The following is a 26528-nucleotide window of genomic DNA, read 5'->3' as shown; positions in this document are numbered from 1 at the left end:
TATAAATATCCCATAATTCTACTATTAACTTTTTTATCACGATTATAATACAGATCAGTATCTCAATGCATTCTTAATCTAAATTACTATAATTTTACGTGGTGTAGACCTCTACAATCAACCTGATACCCCAAAAGTCTAAACAATAATTTTTTCCCCCCAGTTGACCAACCCCCTCCTTCAGGCACTGATTCTTCTGGCGTCTTTTTCGTTCTTCTTCAGATAGCTTTACAGTTCAAAGTGGATGGCCCATGATAATGTCCCAATTTCAATGTTTCATCTTAGACGCCATCACCTTTACCACCCATTATGTCTTGTCCATTCGTCAACCAGTATACCAGCAACATAAGAGAAGTTTAGAACAGATTTCTCTCCATGCTCACTCCACGTGGACTCCTCTCACACACCTGAGAGAAACATGAGAGAAAAGCGGTTGATAGAGAACAGATCTGATGCTGTACACCGATTTCTGGCTCAGCTCCTTTCTCTCGGTAGAAGTGGTTCAGACAAGGCCTTCTTCAACGCCTTTGTCACTTTTCTTCAGCCAGTTAGAGMGGGMTTTGAGGTACACACACTGTTCGGTCCAATTATCTCTTCCATGCATTAAGATACCGTCTGATGTCACTTTTCATGATAACCTCGAAAGAACAGATCAGAACAACAGTTTAGTTCAGTTCATTAACTACATGATAAATTATTACTTTTACCAATTATTCTTAATACAAATGTCTAAACATATTTTAAAGAGAATAACAACATATTCTATTGAAACTATTCTTTCAAATGGGCTTATACTCCCCATCACAATTTCAACTTCATCGCAGAGCCACAGGATCAGGAAGTTAGACCTATAACCCATCGGGAATAGAACAGAACAAACAACACAACAATACACTCCTTCACATCACTCAAGGTGTGTAAACTTCAATCCAAAACTTCAAAGAACTGAATCCAAAACCTCAAAGGACTGTATCCTCTCCCATTTTTAACACATAACTCTTCATGAGAGTAATGTATAAAACAACACTACTACTGGTCAAAAGATAAAACAAAATGTCAAATAACCTAATCAAATTAAAATCACTACTCTGAAAAACTCCACAAAGAAAAATGATTTGACCCATATGGTCATAGGAAAATAGACTTAAAGCAGCCTACCCTTAGTCAAAGGCAATGCCCTCTCCTTCTTCACATTGGTCCAAATTACAAATATGGCTAAGAACTATAAAAGAACTCCACAATAATTATCAATTACACAAATTACCTTGAAATCATTATTACAAATTACCTTAAATTCATTATCCAAATGGCTTTCCAATGAGGCTGATCAAGCCACAATGAAAAGTCATGATACGGGTCATAGGTCATACAAACCCTTCAAAGAAGTGTTTCTTACTATATTAGACAAATAAAAAAATAAAAAATAGTCAAACATTTCCTACATGTTGTTTCCCAGTTCCCAGAACATTCCTTTATCAAAAGAATTCACATGTTTAATTAAAACTCAGAAAATAAAAATTCCATGTGCATGCGTGCCCCTTTAAGATACCTTAGCACTAAGTGAAATGGAAAACTCACCAAACCCAAAGGAAATGTAAAAAACAAATCAAACATAGTATTTTAAAAACACCAACAAATAGTCATAACAAATGTGTTGTGTGTGTGGGTATTTGCAAACCTTAAGGTAAAACCAAACAAGAAATGTCCAGGCCTTTTCAATTTGGTAGTTTACGGCCTCAATCTCACTCATTCTCCCCAAGATTATAGTCCCAGGAAACATTCCAAAGAGAGACAATGAAACCCCCATTTTCCCAGAAAAAACACAAAACACCTCGTTAGCATACATTATACTACACCGATTCAGAAACACAAAAGTTAACTATAAACAAAACCTAATAATAATGATAATTCCACTCTACCTCAAATCATTAATCATAAGTTTTAATCTACATCAATGTGTATGTATGCTCAATTGAACATACGCTACCCTTAGATACAATTATCCTGGTATCATTACTATCTAAATGGAATCATTTTTTCCTCTGTCGCAAATGTAGTACATTTCTCAGCGTAAGGAATCAGTGATATTTAATCGCAGGCATTTAATAAAAATGTAGACGTGTTCTCCTGTGTCTCCTTAAACATACATACTTTAGGTAACTTCCATCCGTCCCGGAAGAAAGAATCCTACTCAAACACATCAGATAATACAATGTTTAATTAAGTAAAATCAACACCTAAATTAAACAATAAACAATAAACAGTAAACAATAAACAAACCCATAACCCCTTTCCAGCAATCTAATAATTTCAACCTGTTGCATAAATTTAGTAAAAACAACCCTGTTGTTTAACAAATCTAAAACCTTTAAAAAGTTGGTGCTGTCTCATCAGTGTAAAAATCAAAACTAACTTTTTTCCACTGATATCTACAATGTTTGCATTCCCCAAAGGTCAATACTGTTCAGCTCGTACATTAATGATCTTCCTTCTGTCTGTACAGGGTRTGAAGTTCCAATGTATGTAGATGATACAGTGGTAAATGCATGCAAACAACAAGCTACACAAGAACTCACTACTGTAATGGTTCAGATGACAAAGTTGCTCAGAGACTCATGTTTGCATCTCAATTTTAAAAAACACAGTCTGCATTTTCCTTACAAAGACAACAACGCTGTCCTAAGTCAGTTCGAGCAGCGTAGGGCTCATCATTTTCACCTAAAATCACTTGTTTTGGTGCCATTGCCCTTGAGCAGTTCTAGCCTATCAGAAGTGTCGTGTCTGTGATGATCATTAAATGTGAAGACTTATTTATATCAAATCAGTTCTCTCTAGGTTTAATTATTACGTGATTAAACTTATCATGTAAACATTAATTAATTAGGAAGTCGGGGGACCACGGAAAATGTTGAGATTAAAGTTATAATTTTCTGAATATAACTTCAGATATTTACATTTCTGATCAATTAATCTTCTATTAATTAATTATTAATTGTTACCTCATTAGTCTCATTCCAAACGTCGTAAAATTCTTGGTTATCTGCACGAACCCTAGTTTCCATAATGAGTCAGCAATATACAAATTGTCTTAATAATTTATTTTCTAACTAACTAAATAATCACAGAAATACATCACAAACAAACAGTAGATATTGGTTACTAACTGATAGAAAAGTCCAGAGTGGGCTAAGCCGATATGACGGCTTGGTAGACAAAGGAAAGGGGTGGGGACTGAGAAAGTGCGGGAAAGAAAAGGGATTTACGACACACAGTCTATAATTGTATTAATTGAAATGCTAATCCTTTGCACGTGAACACATGGATACTTCAGAGTACCATTCGGAAATGTTCTCATAGATAGATGCTTCGGCGGTTGTCAGTATTCTCGTTCTAGACTTATGTAATTTCTAGATGCAGACTAGTAATTATTCGTCTAAGATTTGCTTTTATTCTGTAGTGATCGATAGTCTCAGAGTTTAACCATTTCCGTCCGTGTATCCAAACTACAGCTGTATGGTCTCCGATGGCCTATAGAATTGTAGCCACTGACTAGTTCATCTTTCTATGAAAATCCATACTCTCATTTAGAAGGTTAACATGACATTATATCTTTTCGCAAATAGTTTCATGTTTAATCACATACGTTTCACAATATTTAGATGTAAACCTGACAGCTGGGACATGTACACTTTAAGAGATAAAGTTATGTGTGTTTCCTGTCCTTCATGAGATCACCAAGTGAAACACACTCGTCATAACCGTCCCTTAAGTGTCCACGGACCATTCCCACATTCTCAAAAATAGAAATATTATATATATAGAAATATTGTTTAGTTCTCCCATTTTGGGGATTAGTAGTTTTGAACAAAATATGTACTTTGTTCTGGTAGACTCTCTCAATACTGCATGGCAGTTTCTACCAGGTATTTATGACCTGTCGTAAAGTCATAATACTGTGGAGAGAGAGAGGGGGGCTATGATCCTCCCCCCAGGGCACGTCATGACAGAAGGCCAACCTGACAATCCTTCAGTGTTGGGATTTCATCTACTACCATGGAGAGATGATTCCAGTGCTTGGCCGTTTCACAGGTCGGAATGTGGGTGCGGTTTACAGGTATGCAATCCTTGGTGTAGGTAGGACGAAGATTGATTTGGATAGTGGAGCTGTAACCTCTCACACGAAGCCCTGAGACTATTTTGCTTTTCACAACTGTCATGTCCTATCATAGTAGTTAATTTCAGTTTCACTGGATACGTGTCTGCTTGTAAAGCATTGCTCACTTCCTGGTCAATGAATTTAGTATCACTCTTGATGTCAAGCAGGGCGTAGACAAGTTTTTCAGCACCTGACATGTTCCTTTGACACCCACACTGGTATGATTATGAAAGTGTTAGTAGATTGTCCTTCTCCAGCTACGTTGAGTGACAATGCAGTTGCTGCCTCATCCATATTATTTTGGTAAGAAATTGGCAGAGGTGTAGGCTTTTCCCGTTTTACCTAACTGTCATCGTGGAGACACGTGCGARGCTTTCCTTTGCAGGTGTCAAAGGTGTGGTGATGACGACAGTTCTTTGCATCGTGACCAGATTTCAAGCACCCATAGCAAAGCTTATTTTCTTTCACATATTTCTGTCGCTCCTCCAGAGACTTGGTCATGAATTTAGAACAGCCATGGAGCTGATGCTTATTGTCCTGGCAAAACATACACAGAGGCCTTGCAGCCTTTGGCTGACTTTTGATTCTCTCTATCTGTGAATGTTTGAGTGCTGAGAACACTTGCCATGCTCCTCTTGGTCTCCCTGACATTTAGTTTCTCAGTGGTACATTCGGATGAATTCGGAGAGAATAGAAAGAAGTTATCTGATTGCAAGCAATCTCTGCTTCCATCGTCATCAAAGTAGCAAATTCCTGGAAACTGGGCAATTCTTGACTATTGTTCAAGGTTTGTGTAACTTGTCTGTTCCAATAAGAAGCTGCCCAGTCAGGCAGTTTTTGAAATAGCTTCTGATTCTCTTTACATTCATTTAATATCTGAAGACCTTTAACATAGGTATAGCATCCTGACAGGCATTTAAAAAATCTGAAATGTCTCTGAGTCCTACGGTGTTCTTAAGTTGAGTTTTTGGCCAGTTTGCAAGCCTTTCTCTAAATGCCCTCTGTATGGTTGAGTTTGTTCCACACGTCTTTGTAGGCCTCGTCATCATTTCTGTAGAAAGTACCATCCAGGGTCTTACGAGCTGGGCCACCCACATACTTCTTAAGATAATAAAGCTTGTCAACTGACAAGACACTTCTTTGATTGATAAATGACACAAATGAGGRTTTCCACTCAAGGAATTGAATTGGATCACCATTGAATACAAATGGCTCTGGCATTGGAAGTCAATTAAGGACTTTGCCATCTTGGAAGGCTTGAGCCAGAGAAGTCACATCCACATGAGGTGATGATGCTGGGGCATTGGAGAGTTGTTGAATGGTAGTTGGAGTAATGTTGTTGACAGTTCAGAAGCTAGTGTTCCATACTACCTCCTGGTTCTAGGCCTACAACCTGGCCCGAGTTGCCTTTACATCTCTCTTTGCCTGTAGTTGTTCCAATTCACATCCTTCCTTTACTGCTCTTCTGAGTGTTGTGTCATTTCCTTTTATTTCTTTTTCTCCAGCAACACTTCATACTCAACTTCCTTTGCTGTCAGCTCTGCTGCTGCATCTGCAGGTTTGGCTGCCATACATGAGGCCATGGAGTGATGGCTGGATTGAACACTGGACTTGTGACTAATTTGTGAGACTGTAGATCCGTAAATGGAGCGAGTGTAGTCGCGATCAAGTAACTCACTGAGACAATGGTTTTCCTGTTCGGCATCAAACTCTTCATCAATGCCTGATATCTTTTCATAGGCAATTCTGATAATATCTGCTGTAACTGCCTCACCTGTGTCGACACGACGCCTTAACTCAGTTGACTGTGTGATGTGATCTTGAATTTCAAGATAGATGCTCATGACATCATCCGTTCCTTTCTTCAATGTGTCGATCAGAAATACCAGCTGGCTCTCTGTTACATCTGACTTTAGCTGCTCTCTTGCTTTGCGGGCTTGGATCTTCCATTGGTCATACATGGAGATAAGTATTTTTTCCTTTTAATGTGCCGCTTCTCTTTGCAATGCAAGCATTTTGTATGTAGGGTTCTTTGGTCGGACAGAGCATCGAAGGCCTTGAGGTTCCTCGTAGACATCTTGAAGTTGACCTTTGAGGTCATTCAGAGCTTGTTCTTTGGCTTGAATTTCTTCCTCTAGGCGATATCACCATCTCATTTTACATTTGCATTGTCAGTCACCCTTTTGTATCCTTCTTACTAACTTCATTGATGTGTAACTATTAGCTTTCTGAGATGTATGATGATCATTTTGCTATTCTTGTTTTATTGTTTGTGTACTATCAGGTGCTAAATGTATCATTGTTAAAATGTATGTTCTTTTTTACAGTGTGTTAAAGGGTTCTTTAACTGCTGGTGACTTACTGATATATCTATCTAAACAGAGTGACGATGAAGAGAAGGACGGCGAGGAAGGGGACAACAAAGATACACCTAAGGGCCGCAAGAAGATCCGCAGGATCATCGTAGACGAGCACCTCCGCTCGGAGACCCAGAGAGCCCTGAAGGAGGAGGAGGAGAGACGRAGACGCCTGGCAGAAAGAGAGCAGAGGGAGGACTTCAGAGAGGTACACTACACACAGCTGACCCTCTCCATGCACACTCACTGTAGAATCCATGCACTATCAGAAATGTCATACTACTACTCTATTTTATTTTATTAAATTATATATTATACCATTTTATATTAGCAGTTTTGGTCTAATGGTGGTTTCCTCGCAGGTGATTGTTATTGAGGATGAGGCGTCTCATGTGGCCTGTCCCATCACCACTAAGCTGGTCCTGGATCAGGATGAGGGGACAAAGGAGCCACTCATCCAGGTGCACAGGAACCTGGTGACCAGGCTCAAGCCTCACCAGGTGGATGGTAAGTCTCAGTTTTTATTTCAGTTGTACAAACCCAATACAGACAGTAAGTCAAATACAGTGACTATCAGCATTGCCCCTTCAATTTGCTGTATCTCTTCCTCCTTCTGATAGGTGTGCAGTTTATCTGGGACTGTTGTTGTGAGTCTGTGAAGAAGGCCAATTCAACCCCTGGATCAGGCTGCTTACTGGCCCACTGCATGGGCCTAGGGAAGACACTGCAGGTAAAAGGAAGCGAACAGTAGGAGTGTTGTCATATGCATATGTCATTCATTAAACAGTATATTTTGTTAACAATACTAGAGATAATCCACTGAACAAAAATATAAACACAACATGTAAAGTGTTGTTCCCATGTTTCATGAGCTGAAATAAAAGATCCCAGAAATTTTCCATACGCACAAAAATCTTATTTCTCTCAAATTTTGTGCATTAATTTGTTTACATCCCAGTTAGTGAGCATTTCTTCTTTGCCAAGATAATCAATGCACCTGACAGGTGTGGCATATCAACAAGCTGATTAAACAGCATGATCATTAGGGATGCGTGCTTAGTCCCCTCCTGTACTCCCTGTTCACCCACGACTGTGTGGCCAAGCACGACGCCAACACCATCATTAAGTTTGCTGACGACACAACAGTGGTAGGCCTGATCACCGACAACAATGAGACAGCCTATAGGGAGGAGGTCAGAGACCTGGCAGTGTGGTGCCGGGACAACAACCTCCTTCAATGTGAGCAAGACAAAGGAGCTGATCGTGGACTATAGGAAGAGGAGGGTCGAACAGGCCCCCATTAACATCGATGGGACTGAAGTGGAGCGGGTTGAGCGTTTCAAGTTCCTTGGTGTCCACGTCACCAACACCTGTACCCCGCACATTGACTCGGTACCGGTACCCCCTGTATATAGCTTCGTTATTGTTACGTACATTTCTTGAGTTACTTTTTGATTGATTAGATTTTTTTACTTTAGTTTATTTAGTAAATATTTTATTTACTATATTTATTGAACTGCATTGTTGGTTAAGGGCTTGTAAGTAAGCATTTCACGGTAAGGTGTATTCGGCGCATGTGACAAATACAATTTAATTTGACTACACAAGTGCACCTTCTACTGGGGACAATAAAAGGCAACTCTGAAATGTGCAGTTTTGTCACACAACACAATGCCACAGATGTCTCAAGTTTTGAGGAGTATTTCTGTCTGTAATAAAGCCCTTTTGTGGGGGGAAATTCATTCTGATTGGCTGGGCCTGTCTCCCTAGTGGGTGGGCRTATGTCTTCCTAGGCCCACTCATGGCTGCGCCCCTGCCCAGTCATGTGAAATACCTAAATTAGGGTCTAATGAAATTATTTCAATTGACTGATTTACTTTTATGAACTGTGACTCAGTAAAATCTTTGAAATTGTTGCATATTGCGTTTATATTTTTGTTTAGTATATAATACTATATAATATATAATAGTAGAAGCTCTTCAATATTTTCTCATGTAGGTGGTGACATTTCTCCATACGATGCTGCAGTCAAAGTGCATGAACTTCAGGACTGCCCTGGTGGTGTGTCCACTCAACACCATCCTCAACTGGGTCAATGAGTTTGAGAAGTGGCAAGTTGACATGGGAGCTGACAAAGTCAAGGTAGCCAAGAAGATTTTAGTTTTTGTTTTGTCAAATACATGCAGAGGTTATTGATATGCATTGTAGTATATTCAAGGTATTTCATGTTTCTTTTTTTCCATCTCGTAGGTGACAGAGTTGGCCACACTGAAGCGACCACAGGAGCGTTATTTTGCCCTGCAGAGATGGCAGATGGATGGTGGTGTTATGATTATGGGCTATGAGATGTACCGTAACCTCACACTAGGCCTCAAAGTCATCCACGGAAAATTCAAAAAGACCTTTGACAGTACTCTAGTCGATCCAGGTACATCCTCTACCAATTATATGCATGTGAAGTGTTGAGAGGTATGTACAATTTTGAAGTAGTATAATTGATTGGTGTTGAAACTCTAATACACTACATTTGTTGTACTCCAGGTCCAGACTTTGTGATCTGCGACGAGGGTCACATCCTGAAGAACGAGGCATCCAACATCTCTAAAGCTATGAGTGCCATTAAGACCAAACGGAGGGTGGTGCTGACAGGCACACCACTGCAGAACAACCTCAATGAGTGTAAGGAGGCCTGCTTCAGTTTGAACACAGCCTATGACTGCCTTTCCATTTAAGCTACTTCTCTGGGCAGTATGTCAACGTTTGGGTTAGTTTATTCATGTTTCAGTTTTATTATATTAAAAAATTATAGTAGTCAAAGGTGTAGCCTTGTCTTATATATTTTTGTTTTCTCAGACCACTGCATGGTCAACTTCATCAAGGAAAACCTTCTGGGCTCAATCAAGGAGTTCCGGAATCGCTTTATCAACCCCATTCAAAACGGCCAGTGTGCAGACTCCACCCCCAGAGATGTCCGCATCATGAAGAATCGCGCCCATGTCCTTCATGCAATGTTGGCAGGGTGTGTACAGGTGAGACAGCTCAATTACTAGGAGTGTATGGCACCTTTATTTGTAGTTTATCAGAACCACTGCTTACTTTTTTACAAGTATTTGTTGCAAAGTTCTTTGTCAGTTTCCAGTGGATACACTTAGTGTGTTTTCCTCTCTGTCAGAGAAGAGACTACTCAGCCTTGACCAAGTTCCTGCCCCCAAAACATGAATATGTTATGGCAGTGAGGGTGACCCCTCTCCAGTACAGACTGTATTGCTACTACCTGGACAACTTCACTGGTAAGAACCTCCATCGTTAGATCAGAAAGCTCTGTACATATCAATGAAATGTGCATGATTTAATAAACCTTTTGGAGAAAAAAGCTGCATATGTGTTTAGGAGCTAGGTCTGTGGTTGAGGGAGCCAGGGGCAAAGCCGGAACCAGCCTTTTCAAGGACTTCCAGATACTCAGCCGGATCTGGAACCATCCCTGGTGTCTGCAGCTCAACTATATCAGCAAAGAAAATAAGGTAAAGACCCATCAGATGCAGGTTTGAACAAAAACTACTATTTTCTCATCTGCAGACGGATCCTGAGGTCTGTCAGTCAAACCGTCATCAACATAGATGCTCTTTGTTTTCAGGGCCATTTTGATGGGAAGCACCAGGGGAAAACTGAGAGGTGTGTAAGCATGAGTATTCAGTAGGCTACCCAAATCTTTTAACTGCTACCGCTGTGTGATGCCTGAAGTAGTCTATTACCACCTAATGACAAATTAAATAATGCAAATAATAGATTGTTGTCTTTCATTACTTTTCCTTTATGTCCCACTCAGGAAAGAGAAGGAGAACAAGGGGAAAGTGGTGAATGCTGATGAAGACAGCAAGGATGTGGAGGTGATCCTGGTGTGGAACAGCACATCAAAGGGTGTCGATGTGGAAGGAGACCAGCGAGCAGGTCCACTGGTTCCAGTGGTAAAAGGTAGAGTTGTCTCTTCCATTCAAGAAATGACTTCACCGAGTCTATTACAATACCTTCTAGTGTTACTATTGAACATTTTGAATGATTTACCTTATGTTAATGACTTATTTGTTAGTCTCATTCATTTGAAGTCAGTGGTGATATTGTATGCTCTGTGTTCAGCGTTGAGAGCGTCCACCAGTTTCAGGCCTGACAGTCCGGCTGCAGACTGGTACAAGTCAATGCTGAGTGACTCTGACGCCACCATCCTGGGACACTCAGGGAAGATGGTGCTGCTGTTTGAGATTCTCCAAATGGCAGAGGAACTGGAAGACAAAGTGTAAGGCTGAATCCCAAATCATCCCCCTTCCCCTCGCCTCTCCATTTATGCGTTCACGCACGCCTCCGCCATATGCACTAGTGTCCCAAAGCTGAGGAATTGAAAATGATGGAGGGTGTAGGGGCTATTTAGACCCTCCGATAAACACTTTGACCAAGCAAGCTATGCTTCAGAGCGAAGTGGTATCCCAAAAACACACCACATTATTTTGAGTTTGCACAAATTCACACAAAAGAATGGAGAGGCGTGCCTAATTATAAGCCACCTATATTTGTTTTTGTCTGATTTCTAAGCTTGACACATGTAACATATGAAATACATCCCAAATTAAACGTTTAACTGTTACTGATGTTTATATCTTGTAAAACGACGGGGAATTTTCTCATTTGAATTTCATGCTAATTTTATTATTTAAATGTGGAACATGAATTGAATCATTCAAGTCACGAGTGTGTCCCGAAGTTGAAGGGTTTATTTGATCCCCCCGCCACTCTTGAAGTCACCCTCTAAGTTTCGTCAGCAACATGACAACAGAGGGCCCTCCGAGCGAGTTGGTAGGGGTGAGGGGCTGGTTTGGGATTCACCATATGTGTGCTTGGGAAATGGATTCAGGCACCAGGGGTGCATTTCAAAAAAGAAGGATCAAGTTAGCCAGTTTCACAGAGCAGATTTGTTGAATTAACCTTTTCTTCATCAGTTTTTGTTGTATATTCACAGGTTGGTGTTCAGTCAATCCTTGATCACATTAGACATGATTGAAGATTTCTTGGACCTCACCAACAAAGCCAAAAACAACAGGCAATCATCCCTATACAAAGGTACCAGTCCCATTGGCTTTTCAAATGTTATAGTTTTACAACAAAACAATGCATCTTCAGAGTCTATTATTGTGTAATATTTTCTTTGTTTCCTTTTCTAAACTGTAGGTGATGGCAGCTGGATCAGAAACACTGACTATTACCGTATTGACGGGTCCACCAGCGCCACATCCAGGATGAAATGGGTGCAAGATTTCAATGATGCCACCAACAAGCGGTACATTTCTGTCTGACTGCTGTACTTTTCTACATCTCACATTTCGCTGTGCCAAACCTCAACACAGTATGCAGCATAACACTTTACTTAGTGATGTATTACTATATGGCAAGGCATCAGTAATTGTAGCCCTAATGTGAATTGATGAGATGGTCTGTTTTTAAGATCCCACTCACAATCACTCCTTTGATTTAATTTCATCCCCCTTTTCTTTCAGGGGTCGTCTGTTTCTCATCTCGACAAGAGCTGGGTCCCTTGGGATCAACCTGGTAGCAGCTAACAGGGTCATAATTTTTGACGCTTCGTGGAATCCCTCCTATGACATCCAGAGCATCTTCAGGGTGTACCGTTTTGGCCAGCTGAAGGCTGTGTTTGTCTACCGCTTCTTGGCTCAGGTAATCACATCTCGTATGAACCTATCTCCTGTAATATGATTGTGGGACACATTGTATGATTACATATAAACTCAGCAAAAAAAGAAACGTCCCTTTTTCAGGACCCTGTATTTCAAAGATAATTCGTAAAAATCCAAATAACTTCACAGATCTTCATTGTAAAGGGTTTGAACACTGTTTCCCATGCTTGTTCACTGAACCATAAACAATTAATGAACATGCACCTGTGGAACGGTCGTTAAGACACTAATAGCTTACAGACGGTAGGCAATTAAGGTCACAGTTATGAAAATGTAGGACACTAAAGAGGCCTTTCTACGGACTCTGAAAAACACCAAAAGAAAGATGCCCAGTGTGTCAGGTTTTGGCCAGGACTGTTTGGTTTTGTTCACTAGATGTCCCCCTTGCACCTTTTTTGTACCTTTTGTTTTTCTTGCCCTAATTATTGTTTGCACCTGTAAGTCATTCCCTTGTTAGTATTTAAACCCTGTGTGTTCCTTAGTTCCTTGCTCAGTGTTTGTATGTTAGCACCCAGCCCCAGCCTTTGTGAACATTTTTCTCTTGTTGGATTTTCCAGAGGTTCTCTGGTTTTGTTCTCGTGTATTTTTGGATTGGTCTTTTGAGGTTTGTTTTTTCCCTTGCTGTTTTTACCACTTTGTGGATTTTCTTTTGTATTTTGGAAGATATCTATTTTTTATTAAACCACCATCTCTAGTACTGCTGTGTCTGCCTCATCTTCTGGGTTCTGCCAATTATTAGTGACTGTTTCTCGCACCGGCTCCTGACACAGTGTCCCTGCTCATCTGCGCGAATGTGCCTTAGGCATGCTGCAAGTAGGCATGAGGACTGCAGATGTGGCTAGGGCAATAAATTGCAATGTCCGTACTGTGAGACGCCTAAGACGGCGCTACAGGGAGACAGCTGATCATCCTCGCAGTGGCAGATCACGTGCAACAACACCTGCACAGGATCGGTACATTCGAACATCACAGGTACAGGATGGCAACAACAACTGCCCGAGTTACACCAAGAACGCACAATTCCTCCATCAGTGCTCAGACTGTCTGTAATAGGCTGAGAGAGGCTGGACTGAGGGCTTGTAGGCCTGTTGTAAGGCAGGTTCTCACCAGACATCACTGGCAACAATGTCGCCTATGGGCACAAACCCACCGTCATTGGACCAGACAGGACTGCCAAAAAGTGCTCTTCACTGATGAGTCGCGGTTTTGTCTCACTAGGGGTTATGGTCTGATTCGTGTTTATCCTCGAAGGAATGAGCGTTACACCGAGGCCTATACTCTGGAGCGGGATAGATTTGGAGGTGGAGGGTCCGTCATGGTCTGGGGCGGTGTGTCACAGCGTCATCGGGCTGAGCTTGTTGTCATTGCAGGCAATCTCAATGCTGTGCGTTACAGGGAAGACACCCTCCTCCCTCATGTGGTACCCTTCCTGCAGGCTCATCCTGACATGACCCTCCAGCATGACAATGCCACCAGCCATACTGCTCGTTCTGTGCGTGATTTCCTGCAAGAAAGCAATGTCAGTGTTCTGCCATGGCCAGCGAAGAGCCCGGATCTCAATCCCATTGAGCACGTCTGGGACCTGTCGGATCGGAGGGTGAGGGCTAGGGACATTCCCCCCAGAAATGTCCCGGAACTTGCAGGTGCCTTGGTGGAAGAGTGGGGTAACATCTTACAGCAAGAACTGGCAAATCTGGTGCAGTCCATGAGGAGGAGATGCACTGCAGTACTTAATGCAGCTGGTGGCCACACCAGATACTGACTGTTACTTTTGATTTTGACCCCCCCCCTTTGTTTAGGGACACATTATTCCATTTCTGTTAGTCACATGTTGTAACGGTAGTCGTCATATTCCTCGGACGAGGAGAGGCGAGAAGGATCGGACCAAACGCGGAGTGGTTAGTGTTCATGATGAATGATTTATTATAACGGAAAAACTGAACACTGAAAATACAAAACAAATAAACGAAGTGCAGAAAACAGATACAGTACCGTGTGGTGAAAAACACAAACACGGAAACAAACACCCACAAAACACACGTTCCACAACACACGTTCCACAGCAACCACAAAACACACGTTCCCGGTGGCGGCTCTGGCGCGGGACGTGGACCCACCTTACAATGTCTTTGTCCGCCTCCTTACTCGCCCCCGTGGCCTCCTCCTAACAACCACCCTCCATGTACGCAGCACCGGACTGAGGGGCAGCTCCGGACTGAGGGGCAGCTCCGGACTGAGGGGCCAGCACACCGGACTGAGGGGCAGCACCCGGACTGACAGATGGTTTGGCAGCTCCAGCTCCTGGCTGGCTGGCGGATCCTGGCTGGCCGCTCTGGCGGATCCTGGCTGGACGGCTCTGGCTGGACGGCTCTGGCTGGTCCTGGCTGGACGGCTCTGGCGGATCCTGGCTGGACGGCTCTGGCTGGTCCTGGCTGGACGGCCCTGGCTGGACGGCTCTGGCTGGTCCTGGCTGGACGGCTCTGGCGGATCCTGGCTGGACGGCTCTGGCGATCTGGCTGGACGGCTCTGGCTGTCCTGTCTGGCGGAAGGCTCTGGCTGTCTGTCTGGCGGAAGGCTCTGGCTGCTCCTGTCTGGCGGAAGGCTCTGGCTGCTCCTGTCTGGCGGAAGGCTCTGGCTGCTCCTGTCTGGCGGAAGGCTCTGGCTGCTCCTGTCTGGCGGAGGCTCTGGCTGCTCCTGTCTGCGGACGGCTCTGACGGCTCGGGACAGACGGGCAGCTCTGATGGCTCGGGACAGACGGGCAGCTCTACGGCTCGGGACAGACGGGCAGCTCTGACGGCTCGGGACAGACGGGCAGCTCTGACGGCTCGGAACAGACGGACAGCGCTGGGCAGGCAGGCAGCTCAGACAGCGCTGGGCAGGCAGGCAGTTCAGACAGCGCTGGGCAGGCAGACAGTTCAGACAGCGCTGGGCAGGCAGGCAGTTCTGGGCAGACTGGCAGTGCAGGCGGCTCTGGGCAGATGGGCACACCTGTAGGGAGGAGACGGAGAGACAGCCTGGTGCGTGGGGCTGCCACAGGACCCACCAGGCTGGAGAGACCTACAGGAGGCTTGATGTTCAGAAGAGGCACCTGAAGGACCGTGCTGTGGGGGAGCACTGGAGCTCTGGTGCGCAGCCTTGGCACCACTCCCCCAGGCTGGAATACTACTCCAGCCCGTACCCTCCAGAGTGCAGGCACAGGTTGAACCGGGCTGTGGATGAGCACTGGAGATCTAGTGCCTACTACGCGCACCTCTCCCTTAGGCTCCACTCCCACATTTGCCCGGTACGAGCGGAGCGTAGGCATAGGACGCACTGCACCCTCCCAGCGCCCCGGAGACACAGCACGCAGAGCCGGCGCAGGATACCCTGGACCGAAACTGCGTACCGGAGACCAAACCCGCTGAGCAGGCACAATACGCCCCGGCTGGATGCCCACACTCACATGACACTTTCGGGGGGCTGCCCTATAGCGCACCGGGCTATGGGCACGCACTGGCGACACCGTGCGCTTAACCGCATAACACGGTGCCTGACCAGTAACGCGTTGCTTATGATAAGCACGAGGAGTGCGCTCAGGTCTGCTACCTGGCTTAGCCACACTCCTCTCTAGCCCCCCCCCCCKAAAAAAATCTGGGGTTGCCTCTCGTACCTGTCGCGCTGCCGTGCTGCCTCCTCATATCGCCGCCGCTCAGCTTTCGCTTCCTCCAGCTCAGCTTTGGGGCGGCGATACTCCCCAGCCTGTGCCCAGGGTCCTTCACCGTTCAAAATCTCCTCCCAGGTCCACGAGTCCTGTGTCTTCTGTTGCTGCTGTCGCTGCCCTTCTCCACTCCGCTTGGTCCTTTGTTGGTGGGTGTTTCTGTAACGGTAGTCGTCATATTCCTCGGACGAGGAGAGGCGAGAAGGATCGGACCAATACGCGGAGTGGTTAGTGTTCATGATGAATGATTTATTATAACGGAAAAACTGAACACTGAAAATACAAAAACAAATAAACGAAGTGCAGAAAACAGATACAGTACCGTGTGGTGAAAAACACAAACACGGAAACAAACAGCCACCAAAACACACGTGAAACCCAGGCTGCCTAAGTATGATTCTCAATCAGGGACAACGATTGACAGCTGCCTCTGATTGAGAATCATACCAGGCCGAACACAAAAATCCCAACATAGAAAATCAACCATAGACAAACCCACCCAACTCACGCCCTGACCAACTAAAATAAATACAAGACAAAGGAAAACAGGTCAGGAACGTGACACATGTCTGTGGAACTTGTTCAGTTTATGTCTCAGGTGTTGAATCTTATGTTCATACAAATATTTACACATGTTAAGTTTGCTGAAAATAAACACAGTTGACAGTGAGAGGACGTTTCTTTTGTTGCTGAGTTTATAAGGCCCTATAAAATCAGTTTTATTTTTTCCCAAATTCGGTTTTCTCCGTTTTTGTTTGGCCAGGTTTCGGTTTTCCACAGTTTTTTTTTCAGATTTTTCATCTTAAATTCACTTTTTTACTTTTTTATAGGAAAAAAACCAAACACAATTTGGATGTTCTAAGTACACAACAATGCTCAGGAGACCAATTTTGGGAAATGGTCTGGGAAAACTAGAAGAAGTTTGGTTATTTAGGTGTAGTAACCCTGTGTGCACCAGCAAGAGACCATTGCTATGTTAGCTATGTTTCTGTAGAGCTCATGCATTGCAGTGTGCAAAACATATGGCCACTGGATTGATGCAAATAATCATGATATCATTCTGCCAGGTAGGCATAGGTTACTTTGTAGTTAACATTTAATTGAGATGGGTTTTTTTGGCACGCCTTTCCATCTCTACCAGAAGAAGGTTATCATTAGCATCATCGCAACGGTTACACAGTTTAGACACTGCACACACACACTCGGACAGGGACATTCCTGTGACATTTTCAGAAAGTTGCAGGAAAATATGAATCACTGATGCATTTTGTTCATGTCTTGTGAACTTTGGCAAATTAATGAATTTTCTAATAATACATTTAGTTGATTTTCTACTAAGTTCAATACATTTTTGAATATTGTTGAATTCCGTTTTAATGTCTCGATTCCGTGATTCCATCAGCATTCTTCGCAACGCTGATTTTATAGGGCACTACATATAATTCTGTAATCACTGATATTGAATTGCTGATTCATTCCAGGGCACCATGGAGGAAAAGATCTACGACCGGCAGGTGGCCAAGCAATCACTGTCGTTCCGGGTGGTGGACCAGCAGCAGATACAGAGACACTTCACACTGTTTGAACTGACGGAGCTCTACATGTTTGAGCCAGACCTGCTGGATGACCCCAACTCTGAGAAGAAGAGCAAGAGGACCACACCGCTGCTGCCCAAGGTGACCAGAGCTACAAATTAAACACACAAGACCATTATAATCTCAATTATTAGAGTAGGGAGTTGAGTGACATTGTTTGTCTGTGTTTCCCAGGACATGGTGCTGGCAGAGCTGCTGCAGAGCTGTAAGGGGCAGATTGTCTGCTACCATGAACACGAGTCCCTGCTGGACCACAAAGAGGAGGAGGAGCTCAGTGAGGCTGACTGCAAAACTGCCTGGGCTGAGTACGAGGCAGAGGTAAAGAGGAACTACTATACATTAGTTTTACAACACAGCTAAATATGTTTTCATGGACAGTGGTGAGCAGTCTAGTAGTCAAATCAAAAGTAATATTTTATTTTTCACATGCGCCGAATACAGCGGGTGAAGACTAGCGTGAAGTGCTTGCTTACGAGGTCTTCCCAATGATGAAGAGTTAAAAAAATTAAAATAATAGTAACACAAGGAATAAAATACATTAGAATTAATCTATATTCAGGGAGTGCTAGTACTTTATCACTGTGCAGCTGTACAAGGTATTTGAGGTAGATATGTACATAAAGGGAGGGTACTATCCATCAGGATAGATAATAATAAGAGTATAATAAAGAACAGTACGTAGTGCGGATGTAGTATATGTGAATGTGCGTGAGAGTGTCAGTGTAGTGTGTATGTATGTAGATATATATATATATATTGTCTATATAGTTTTGTGAGTATGCATAGTCCGTGCAAGATGGGGTCAATGCAAGAACACATTGGCCTCCATCATTCTTAAATAGAAGAAGTTTGTAACCACCAAGACTCTTCCTAGAGCTGGCCACCCGGCCAAACTGAGCAATCAGGGGAGAAGGGCCTTGGTCAGGGAGGTTAACAAGAACCCAATGGTCACTCTGCCAGACTTCCAGAGTTCCTCTGTGGAGATAGGAGAACCTTCCAGAAGGACAACCATCTCTGCAGCACTCCACCAATCAGGCCTTTATGGTAGAGTGGCCAGACGGAAGCCACTCCTCAGTAAAAGGCACATGACAGCTTGGAGTTTGCCAAAAGGCACCTAAAGGACTCTGACCATGAGAAACAAGATTCTCTGGTCTGGTGAAACCAAGATTGAACTTTTTGGCCTGAATGCTAAGTGTCACGTCTGGAGGAAACCTGGCACCTGGCATGGTGGTGGCAGAGTCATGCTGTGGGATGTTTTTCAGCAGCAGGGTCTGTGAGACTAGGCAGGATCAAGGGAAAGATGAACAGAGCAAAGCACAGAGAAATCCTTGATGAAAACCTGCTCCCGAGCACTCAGGACCTCAGACTGGGGCAAAGGTTCACCTTCCAACAGGACAACAACCCAGGAGTGGCATCGGGACAAGTCTCTGAATGTTTTATTGTGGCCCAGCTAGATCCTGGACTTGAACCCGAACGAACATCTCTGGAGAGACCTGAAAACGCTTCCCATCCAACGTGTCAGAGCTTAAGAGGATCTGCAGAGAAGAATGGGAGAAACTCCCCGAATACAGGTGTGCCAAGCTTGTATCGCAATACCCAATAAGACTTGAGGCTGTAATCGCTGCCAAAGGTGCTTCAACAAAGTACAGCGGAAAGGGTCTGAATACTTATGTAAATGTGATATTTCATTGTTTTCTGTAGTTTTTTGGGGGGCAAGAATTTCTAAAAACCTGTTTTTGCTTTGTCATTATGGGGTATTTTGTGTAGATTGATGAGGGGGGAAACTATTTGATCAATTTTATAGTAAGGCTGTAATGTAACAAAATGTGGAAAAAGTCAAGGGGTCTGAATACTTTCCGAATGCACTGTAATTAACTAATTAGCAGTCTTATGGCTTTGGTCCGTGACCCGATGCCCTGGTACCGTTTGCTGGACGTTATAGCAATTTTTCTGTCACCGCCTGATGGAGGTCCTGTATTGAAGGGAGCTCGCCCCCCCTCACTTCTGCTCTTGCCTGTAAACATAGAGTAATTATGGTTTTGAGACATTGCGACTTCCTTACTTGAACTCTTGTTCATCAAAAATAAGTAAAGTGTGAATGATATATGTATGATGTGTAAAAACAGCTGTATGTTTATCTCTCCACTATGAAGGGTGCTTTCTTCTTGAACAAGGCAGAACACAGCAACACCAACGTTCCCAGCCCCTCCACCTCCACTATGGCTGTCAGTCTGTCATCCCTGTACAAGAAAACTAATGGGCAGCTGAAGGTATCAGGCCTGTCTCACCACCACACTTGTGTGATAATCAGTTGCTTATCTCTAAAGTTTCTGTTTGAGATTATCTGTCAGTGGATAGATGCCTCTTACATTAACATTTGAATGCGTCTCTCTCCTGAAAAACAGAACATGATTTATTCTAGCTGTGAGAAGGTCAACGAGGCCATCAAGTCCCTGCATTCCTTACTGAACCTCTCCCTGGATGACTATGTGTTGCGCTTGGTTAGTCCCTCATATTATATTACATTAATATTAGTATTTAATATTACACTGATGCCTCCTTGAAGTATTGTGTGGAATAAATCAAATGCGCATTACAATGACTTGTGTTTTTACAGTGGCAAGATAACCCAAGTCTAGATGAGAAGCAGGTGAGAGCTGTGGCCCAGACCTGGAAAACCAGCAATGACAAGGAGCGGGAGCGACGACAGGCCATACATCGCGACCTTCTTGCAAAACAACAATCAGTAAGCCGCAATTCTCAACATTGAATTTTTTCTTTCTGGTTTTGATATCTTTAACTTGTAACTGCTTAACCTTACATCTTTCCGTGATTCCCCTCGACAGCTTACAATGTACATCCAGACCATTTTGGCCAGTAGAAAAAACGAAATTACCCATACTGCCACGGTCACCAATCACACACCAGCTCTGACAGATTCCGCCAATAAACCTACACAGTGAGGCAGGAGGGATGTCTCCAGCCTCAGTCCCCTGTTCCACTAGAGGACGCTCTAGTCTAACCACAGTAACTACAGAGGGTTCTTAGTGCTTATTCCCCCCAAATGGGTGACAGACAACATTTCCGTTAAGGATTTACTTTATTTTACATTGAAAATGAATGCATGTTCTATAGCAAAGGTATTGTTAAACATATGTTATGTTGAATACATATGTTTTGGTATTTTTCTGCCTTAAAATTATTTGGAAAAGATTTTCCTATGTGATTAATTGTATATTTCTCTGTCTTTCTCTAACGCTATAATAAAACCTTTGTTTTTACCATTGTCTAAAACGTTATAGGTTTTATGGTGCATTTTTTGCTTTGGTCGTTAAACTTCATTTTATGGGTACAGTCAAATTACCAGGTAGTTGACCTCAAATAAGATGGTAATAATGATTGGTACTACTTGGTACTTCATTCAAAAATATTTAATTAGTAACATTTGGATGATATGTCACTGTTAGTGAGGTACTGGATCACTTCAATAATACATCCTGTTCAATACATCCTCTCTCAGCGAAAATTACACATTCAGGTCAAGAAAACTGTGGTTTACTAGGATTGGAGAGATTGTTCATCAGAAGAAGTGTTTGTGCTCAGTAGTTTTGTTTTTACTTGGGTGTAGAGCGGATGCTAAACTGATCTTTATCTCTGATGCTCCAGAAAGGTTGAATCAAACAGAAGAAAACAGGTCAGAGCCTGTCATGGAATGAAAACACGAACATTGCATGTTACAGTAAAAACTGCAAAACTCACTATAACATTGCTTTTTATAGGACATTGTGAAACTACTTAAGTGGATCTAATTGCATGCACAGAGGTTTGTCAAAAACGGTGACAACTGTATATTCCATTATAAACTGTCTCAATCATATTTCAAATGTTATCTTAACTTACCCAAAGCTACAGCCTTGTCATAAAAACATAATTGAACACACAGTTGCTTTGTATAGCAGTTGAATAGCCTCAGTGAACTGTTTACAATGGCAAATGAGGTAGAATTGGACTTAGAGAGCAGCAGAGTGGTATTGTAATACATCAGAGGAAGTCACACCCCGAGTAAACCCTGAAGGCATTGTAGAGAAAGAGATTGCACTCATTTGTGTTTGGCTTTCTCCAGATATAGTTCAGACACTTATTACCATAGCCATCAGAAGACTGATTCAACAGGGTTCACTGGACTGGCGACAAGTATGCAACAGTATTGGACCACAGAGAGAGGTACTGTCAACTTTCTCATGTTTATTTTTGTTGTATTTGATATTAGACCTGTTGAAACGAGTGAATTCTAAATCCACATATGAGAAACCAGATTCCCTGAAATAAATCAACAGCAGATCAGCTAGGTCTAATAGAGGGCTCTCCAACCCTGTTCCTGGAGTACTACAGTCCTGTAGGTTTTCCTTCCAACCCTAATCTAGTATTAATCCTGTTTCTAATAATTATCTAGTTGATCATCTTAACCATGTTAGTTACAACTGTGGTTGGAGCGAAAACCTACAGAAGGGTAGCTCTCCAGGAACAGGGTTGGAGACCCCTCGTCTAATATCATTAATTTACAACAAAAAATAATTAGACATTGGACATCAATTCGGAAAGTATTCTGACCCCTTGACTTTTTCCACATTTTGTTACGTTACAGCCGTATTCTAAAATTGATTACATTGTTTTRCCCCCCCTCATCAATCAACACAATACCCCATAATGACAAAGCAAAAAGATTTGTTGACATTTTTGCAAATTTAAAAAACAAAATAAACAGAAGATCACATTTACATAAGTATTCAGACCCTTTACTCAGTACTTTGTCGAAGCACCTTTGGCCTCGAGTCTTCTTTGGTATGTCACTACAAGCTTGGCACACCTGTATTCGGGGAGTTTCTCCCATTTTTCTCTGCAGATCCTCTCAAGCTCTGTCAGGTTGGATGGGGAGTGTCGCTGCACAGCTATTTTCAGGTCACTCCAGAGATGTTCAATTGGGTTCAAGTTCGGGCTCTGGCTGGGCCACTCAAGGACATTCAGAGACTTGTCCCGAAGCCAGTCCTGCGTGGTTTTGGCTGTGTGCTTAGGGTTGTTTTTCTGTTGGAAGTTGAACCTTTGCCCCAGTCTGAGGTCCTGAGCGCTCTAGAGCAAGTTTTCATCAAGGATCTCTCTTTGCTTTGCTTTGTTCATCTTTCCCTCTATCCTGACTAGTCTCTCAATCCCTGCCGCTGAAAAACATCCCCACATCATGATGCTGCCACCACCATGCTTCACCGTAGGAATGGTGCCAGGTTTCCTCCAAACGTGACGCTTGGCATTCAGGCCAAAGAGTTCAATCTTCGTTTCATAATACTAGAGAATCTTGTTTCTCATGGTCTGAGAGTCTTTCGGTGCCTTTTGGCAAACTCCAAGCGGGCAGCCATGTGCCTTTTACTGAGGAGTGGCTTCCTTCTGGCCACTCTACCATAAAGGCTTGATTGGTGGAGTGCTGCAGAGATGGATGTCCTTCTGGAAGGTTCTCCTATCTCCACAGAGGAACTCTGGAGCTCTGTCAGAGTGACCATCTAGTTCTTGGTCATCTCCCGGCAGCCAGCTCTAGGAAGAGTGTTGGTGGATCCAATCTTCTTCCACTTAAGAATGATGGAGGCCACTGTTCTTGGGGATCTTTTTTGGTACCCTTCCCTAGATTTGTGCTTTGATACAATCTTGTCTCGGAACTCTACGGACAATTCCTTCGACCTCATGGCTTGGTTTTTATTCTGACATGCACTGTCAACTGTGGGACCTTATATAGACAGGTATGTGCCTTTCCAAATTATGTCCAATCAATTGAATTTACCACAGGTGGACTCCAATCAAGTTGTAGAAACATCTCAAGGATGATCAATGGAACCTGAGCTCAATTTCGAGTCTCATAGCAAAGGGCCTGAATACTTATGTAAATAAGGTATTTCTGTTTTTATTACTAATATATTTGCAAACACATTTGCAAAAGTTTTGGTTTGTCATTATGGGGTATTGTGTGTAGATTGAGGATTTGTAAAWTTTTTAATCCATTTTAGAATAAGGCTGTAACGTAACAAAATGTGGAAAAAGGGAAGGGTTCTGAATACTTAACAAATGCACTGTATGTGAAAAATACTTCCTGTAAAGTGGCTCTGGCTATTTTTGTTAGAAAAACACAAGTTTAAAAATCTATCAGTCATTGTTTGCCAGTTTTATAAAGTAACCACACCATCTGATAGTAAAGCATATGATCAGATTATCTCTTTATGCCCCTCACGTGGCTGTAAAAATGTACGGTAAATAGGTAGCATCAGAAGAGGAGAGGTCTGTAATTAAATGCCTCAACATAATGTACTGTTAGTATTCACCTTTTCAGTCTTTTGTTTGCTGTCTTTTTACCTTCCAGCACTTGCAGTACATTTTCCATACCTGTGTCTTCCTCCCTTTATTCACAGGTCTCACTGGAGGCACAGGCAATATGAGTCTTGAATCAGAGGTGAGGAATCTGACGTGCGATTGTCCCATTGACAGCTTCAAGCGCAGCGTGTTTCCTGCTGCATACCTGCTCTTCTTCTTCCTGGGCCTGATAGCCAACAGTGCCTCCCTCTGGGTCTTTCTCAGCATGTACAGGAGGAAGAGGAGCATCACCACAGTCAACCTGTACATGTTGAACCTGCTGTTGTCTGACCTCATGCTGGTGTGCTCACTGCCACTCAGGGCAGCATACTACCTGCTGGACTCCCATTGGCCGTTTGGGGACATCACCTGCCGCCTGGTCTCCTACGTATTCTATATCAACATGTATGGCTCTGTCTACTTCCTGCTGGCCCTGAGTGTCCTCCGTTACCTGGCTGTATCGCGCCCCTATACGTTCATGAATCTGGAGGGGGGATCCTGTGGTTGGGGAGGGTGTCTACTCATCTGGATCTTTGTGTCCCTGGCCTCCGCACCCCTACTGAGTTCTGGGACTATCCAGGAGGGGSAAGAGCGGACCCGCTGTCTGGAATTGGGCAGCAGCCTTGGCACCATCATCGTCCTGAACCGTGCTGCCCTGGTGGTTGGCTTCACCCTGCCCTTCACTGTCATCTCTGTCTGCTACGTGTGTGTGCTGCTCAGCCTGAGGCAGTGTAGGGCTGGGGTGGAGGGGATGAAGAGGCCCTCCAGGAGGAAGTCTTGTGCCCTCGTTATCCTTGGTCTCGGTATCTTCATGATCTGCTTCTTGCCCTATCATGTAGTACGAACCTTCTTCCTGGCAGCAGAGCGGAATGCTCAGCTAAATGGTTGTGAGGATTCTTGCAGCTATCTCCAGGTGATTCGGAAGGCCGCCGTGGTAACGCTCTGTCTTGCAGCAGGGAACAGCTGCCTGGACCCCTTCCTTTTCTTCTTTGTGGGAGAAAACTTCAGAGATTTCTGTATGAAAAATGGTAGGAGACAGAGGAGAGTTGTTAACAACACAGAGAGACATAGGCTTCAAGTGCTTCAGCCCATTGAATTAACAGTAAATTGATCAACTTTACACTTTTTTTTAAACATACCAACAATTTTGCATTCACTTTTACATCCAATGTTTTTTTATTTTTTACATTTGCTTATCTGGTATTGCATTATGAACTTTTGTTAGGGGTTGTGTCAGTCATTTATCTACCTGCTTTAAAATAAATACATTTCAATATGTAAAGAGTGATCTCAATAAATGAACTTTATTCTCAATCTGTCTTGACTTGAAATGTATGATTGGGCTACTTTTACAAAGCACAAATTGGGCCTGGAGGCCTGTGCCTGTCACCCTGCTCTATGGATGGATGACTTGTAGTTCTGTAATTCGTATAGAGCCAAATTGTTTGTGGTTTTAGATTTATGGGAGCATTGAAAATAAGTTTATAATAATAATGACAATATTTCATTTGTAGAGCCCATTTCCCATGCTCAATGCGCATAAGGTAGAAAACAAAACAGCATCAATACATCAATAAGTAGAAACATCAAAACATTACCTACTAATGCAAAATATTGACTTTAAGAAAATTAAGCAATCAAACATTAAAAGCTAGCTTGAATATGTATGTCTTAAGTTGTTTTTTAATGGTCTAAGCCCTTCAATCGCAGCAAATACTAAGGCTAAGCTAACATATGGAATTGTTTTTTTTATATGGTCATAAAATGTATAGTTTAGTCATTTGATTTTGAATTTTAGGACCCATGTAGGTCTAAAAAATATATATATAAAAAATATATTTTATGAAATCTTGAATTTGGCCTTTACTGCTATAGCTCATAGAAACGCATTGAATAACACATTCATAAATGGCAAAACAGAAAGTCAAATAATAAATCATAAGGAACAAGGTTTTGAAGTGTCTGTACTATAGCTGTACAGCCCGGTCCTGGGTTACCTACAGATGACTCCCCTGAAGCTTGTCCACCAGAGCTGTTGCCAGAGAATTTAATGTTCATTTCTCTACCATAAACTGCCTCAAATGTTGTTTTAGAGAATCTGGCAATACGTCCAACTGGCCTCACAACCGCAAACCTCTTGTAACCACGCCAGCACAGGATCTCCACATCTGGCTTCTTCACCTGCGGGATTGTCTGATACCAGCCAACCGGACAGCTAATGCAACTGTTGGTTTGCACAAGCGAATAATTTCTGCACAAACTGTCAGAAACCGTATCAGTGAAGCTCATCTGCATGCTCATCGTCCTCACCAGGGTCTTGACCTGACTGCAGTTCGGCATTGTAATCGACTTCAGTGGGCAAATGCTCACCTTCCATGGACACCGGCCTGCTGGAGAAGTGGGTTCTTCAGGATGAATCCCGGTTTCAACTATACCGGGCAGATGGCAGACAGCGTGTATGGCAAGCGGTTTGCTGGTGTCAACATTGTGAACAGAGTGCCCCATGGTGGCAGTGGGGTAATGATATGGGCAGGAATAAGCTACGCACAACGAACACAATTGCATTTTGTCGATGGCAATTTAAATGCACAGAG

General features: G+C 43.1%; 2 protein-coding genes across 3 annotated transcripts in view; both read left to right on the top strand.

Annotated features, from left to right (window-relative positions):
• LOC111981923 (transcriptional regulator ATRX) overlaps positions 1-20597 on the top strand; it is a 39690-nt gene extending 19093 nt beyond the window's left edge. Inside the window, exons 15-35 of one of the 2 annotated variants that reach the window (XM_024013416.2) lie at positions 6539-6721; positions 6876-7020; positions 7134-7243; positions 8513-8656; positions 8765-8942; positions 9056-9193; positions 9368-9543; positions 9687-9804; positions 9905-10035; positions 10149-10186; positions 10341-10486; positions 10649-10805; positions 11523-11623; positions 11732-11840; positions 12058-12235; positions 17434-17628; positions 17722-17865; positions 19701-19817; positions 19953-20048; positions 20165-20293; positions 20394-20597. In XM_024013416.2, coding sequence (XP_023869184.1) covers positions 6539-6721; positions 6876-7020; positions 7134-7243; positions 8513-8656; positions 8765-8942; positions 9056-9193; positions 9368-9543; positions 9687-9804; positions 9905-10035; positions 10149-10186; positions 10341-10486; positions 10649-10805; positions 11523-11623; positions 11732-11840; positions 12058-12235; positions 17434-17628; positions 17722-17865; positions 19701-19817; positions 19953-20048; positions 20165-20293; positions 20394-20510 — 2850 coding nt within the window. In that variant the 3' untranslated portion in view covers positions 20511-20597. Of the gene's footprint in view, positions 1-6538; positions 6722-6875; positions 7021-7133; positions 7244-8512; positions 8657-8764; positions 8943-9055; positions 9194-9367; positions 9544-9686; positions 9805-9904; positions 10036-10148; positions 10208-10340; positions 10487-10648; positions 10806-11522; positions 11624-11731; positions 11841-12057; positions 12236-17433; positions 17629-17721; positions 17866-19700; positions 19818-19952; positions 20049-20164; positions 20294-20393 lie in introns of both variants that reach the window. The other variant, XM_024013415.2, reaches the window with a different exon arrangement.
• Positions 20598-21649: 1052 nt separating this feature from the next.
• On the top strand, positions 21650-25158 carry LOC111981924 (cysteinyl leukotriene receptor 2-like). Its single transcript, XM_024013417.2, has 2 exons — positions 21650-21771; positions 23994-25158. The coding sequence occupies exons 1-2, from the start codon at positions 21744-21746 to the stop codon at positions 25043-25045; spliced, it is 1080 nt and encodes a 359-aa protein (XP_023869185.1). The 5' UTR covers positions 21650-21743; the 3' UTR covers positions 25046-25158.
• The last annotated feature ends 1370 nt before the right edge of the window (positions 25159-26528 follow it).

This window comes from Salvelinus sp. IW2-2015, linkage group LG20, assembly GCF_002910315.2.
Source record: "Salvelinus sp. IW2-2015 linkage group LG20, ASM291031v2, whole genome shotgun sequence".
In the NCBI taxonomy this organism is placed as follows: domain Eukaryota; kingdom Metazoa; phylum Chordata; class Actinopteri; order Salmoniformes; family Salmonidae; genus Salvelinus; species Salvelinus sp. IW2-2015.
Note: the sequence above shows the minus strand (reverse complement) of the source record. Positions and strands in the feature narration are given on the sequence as shown.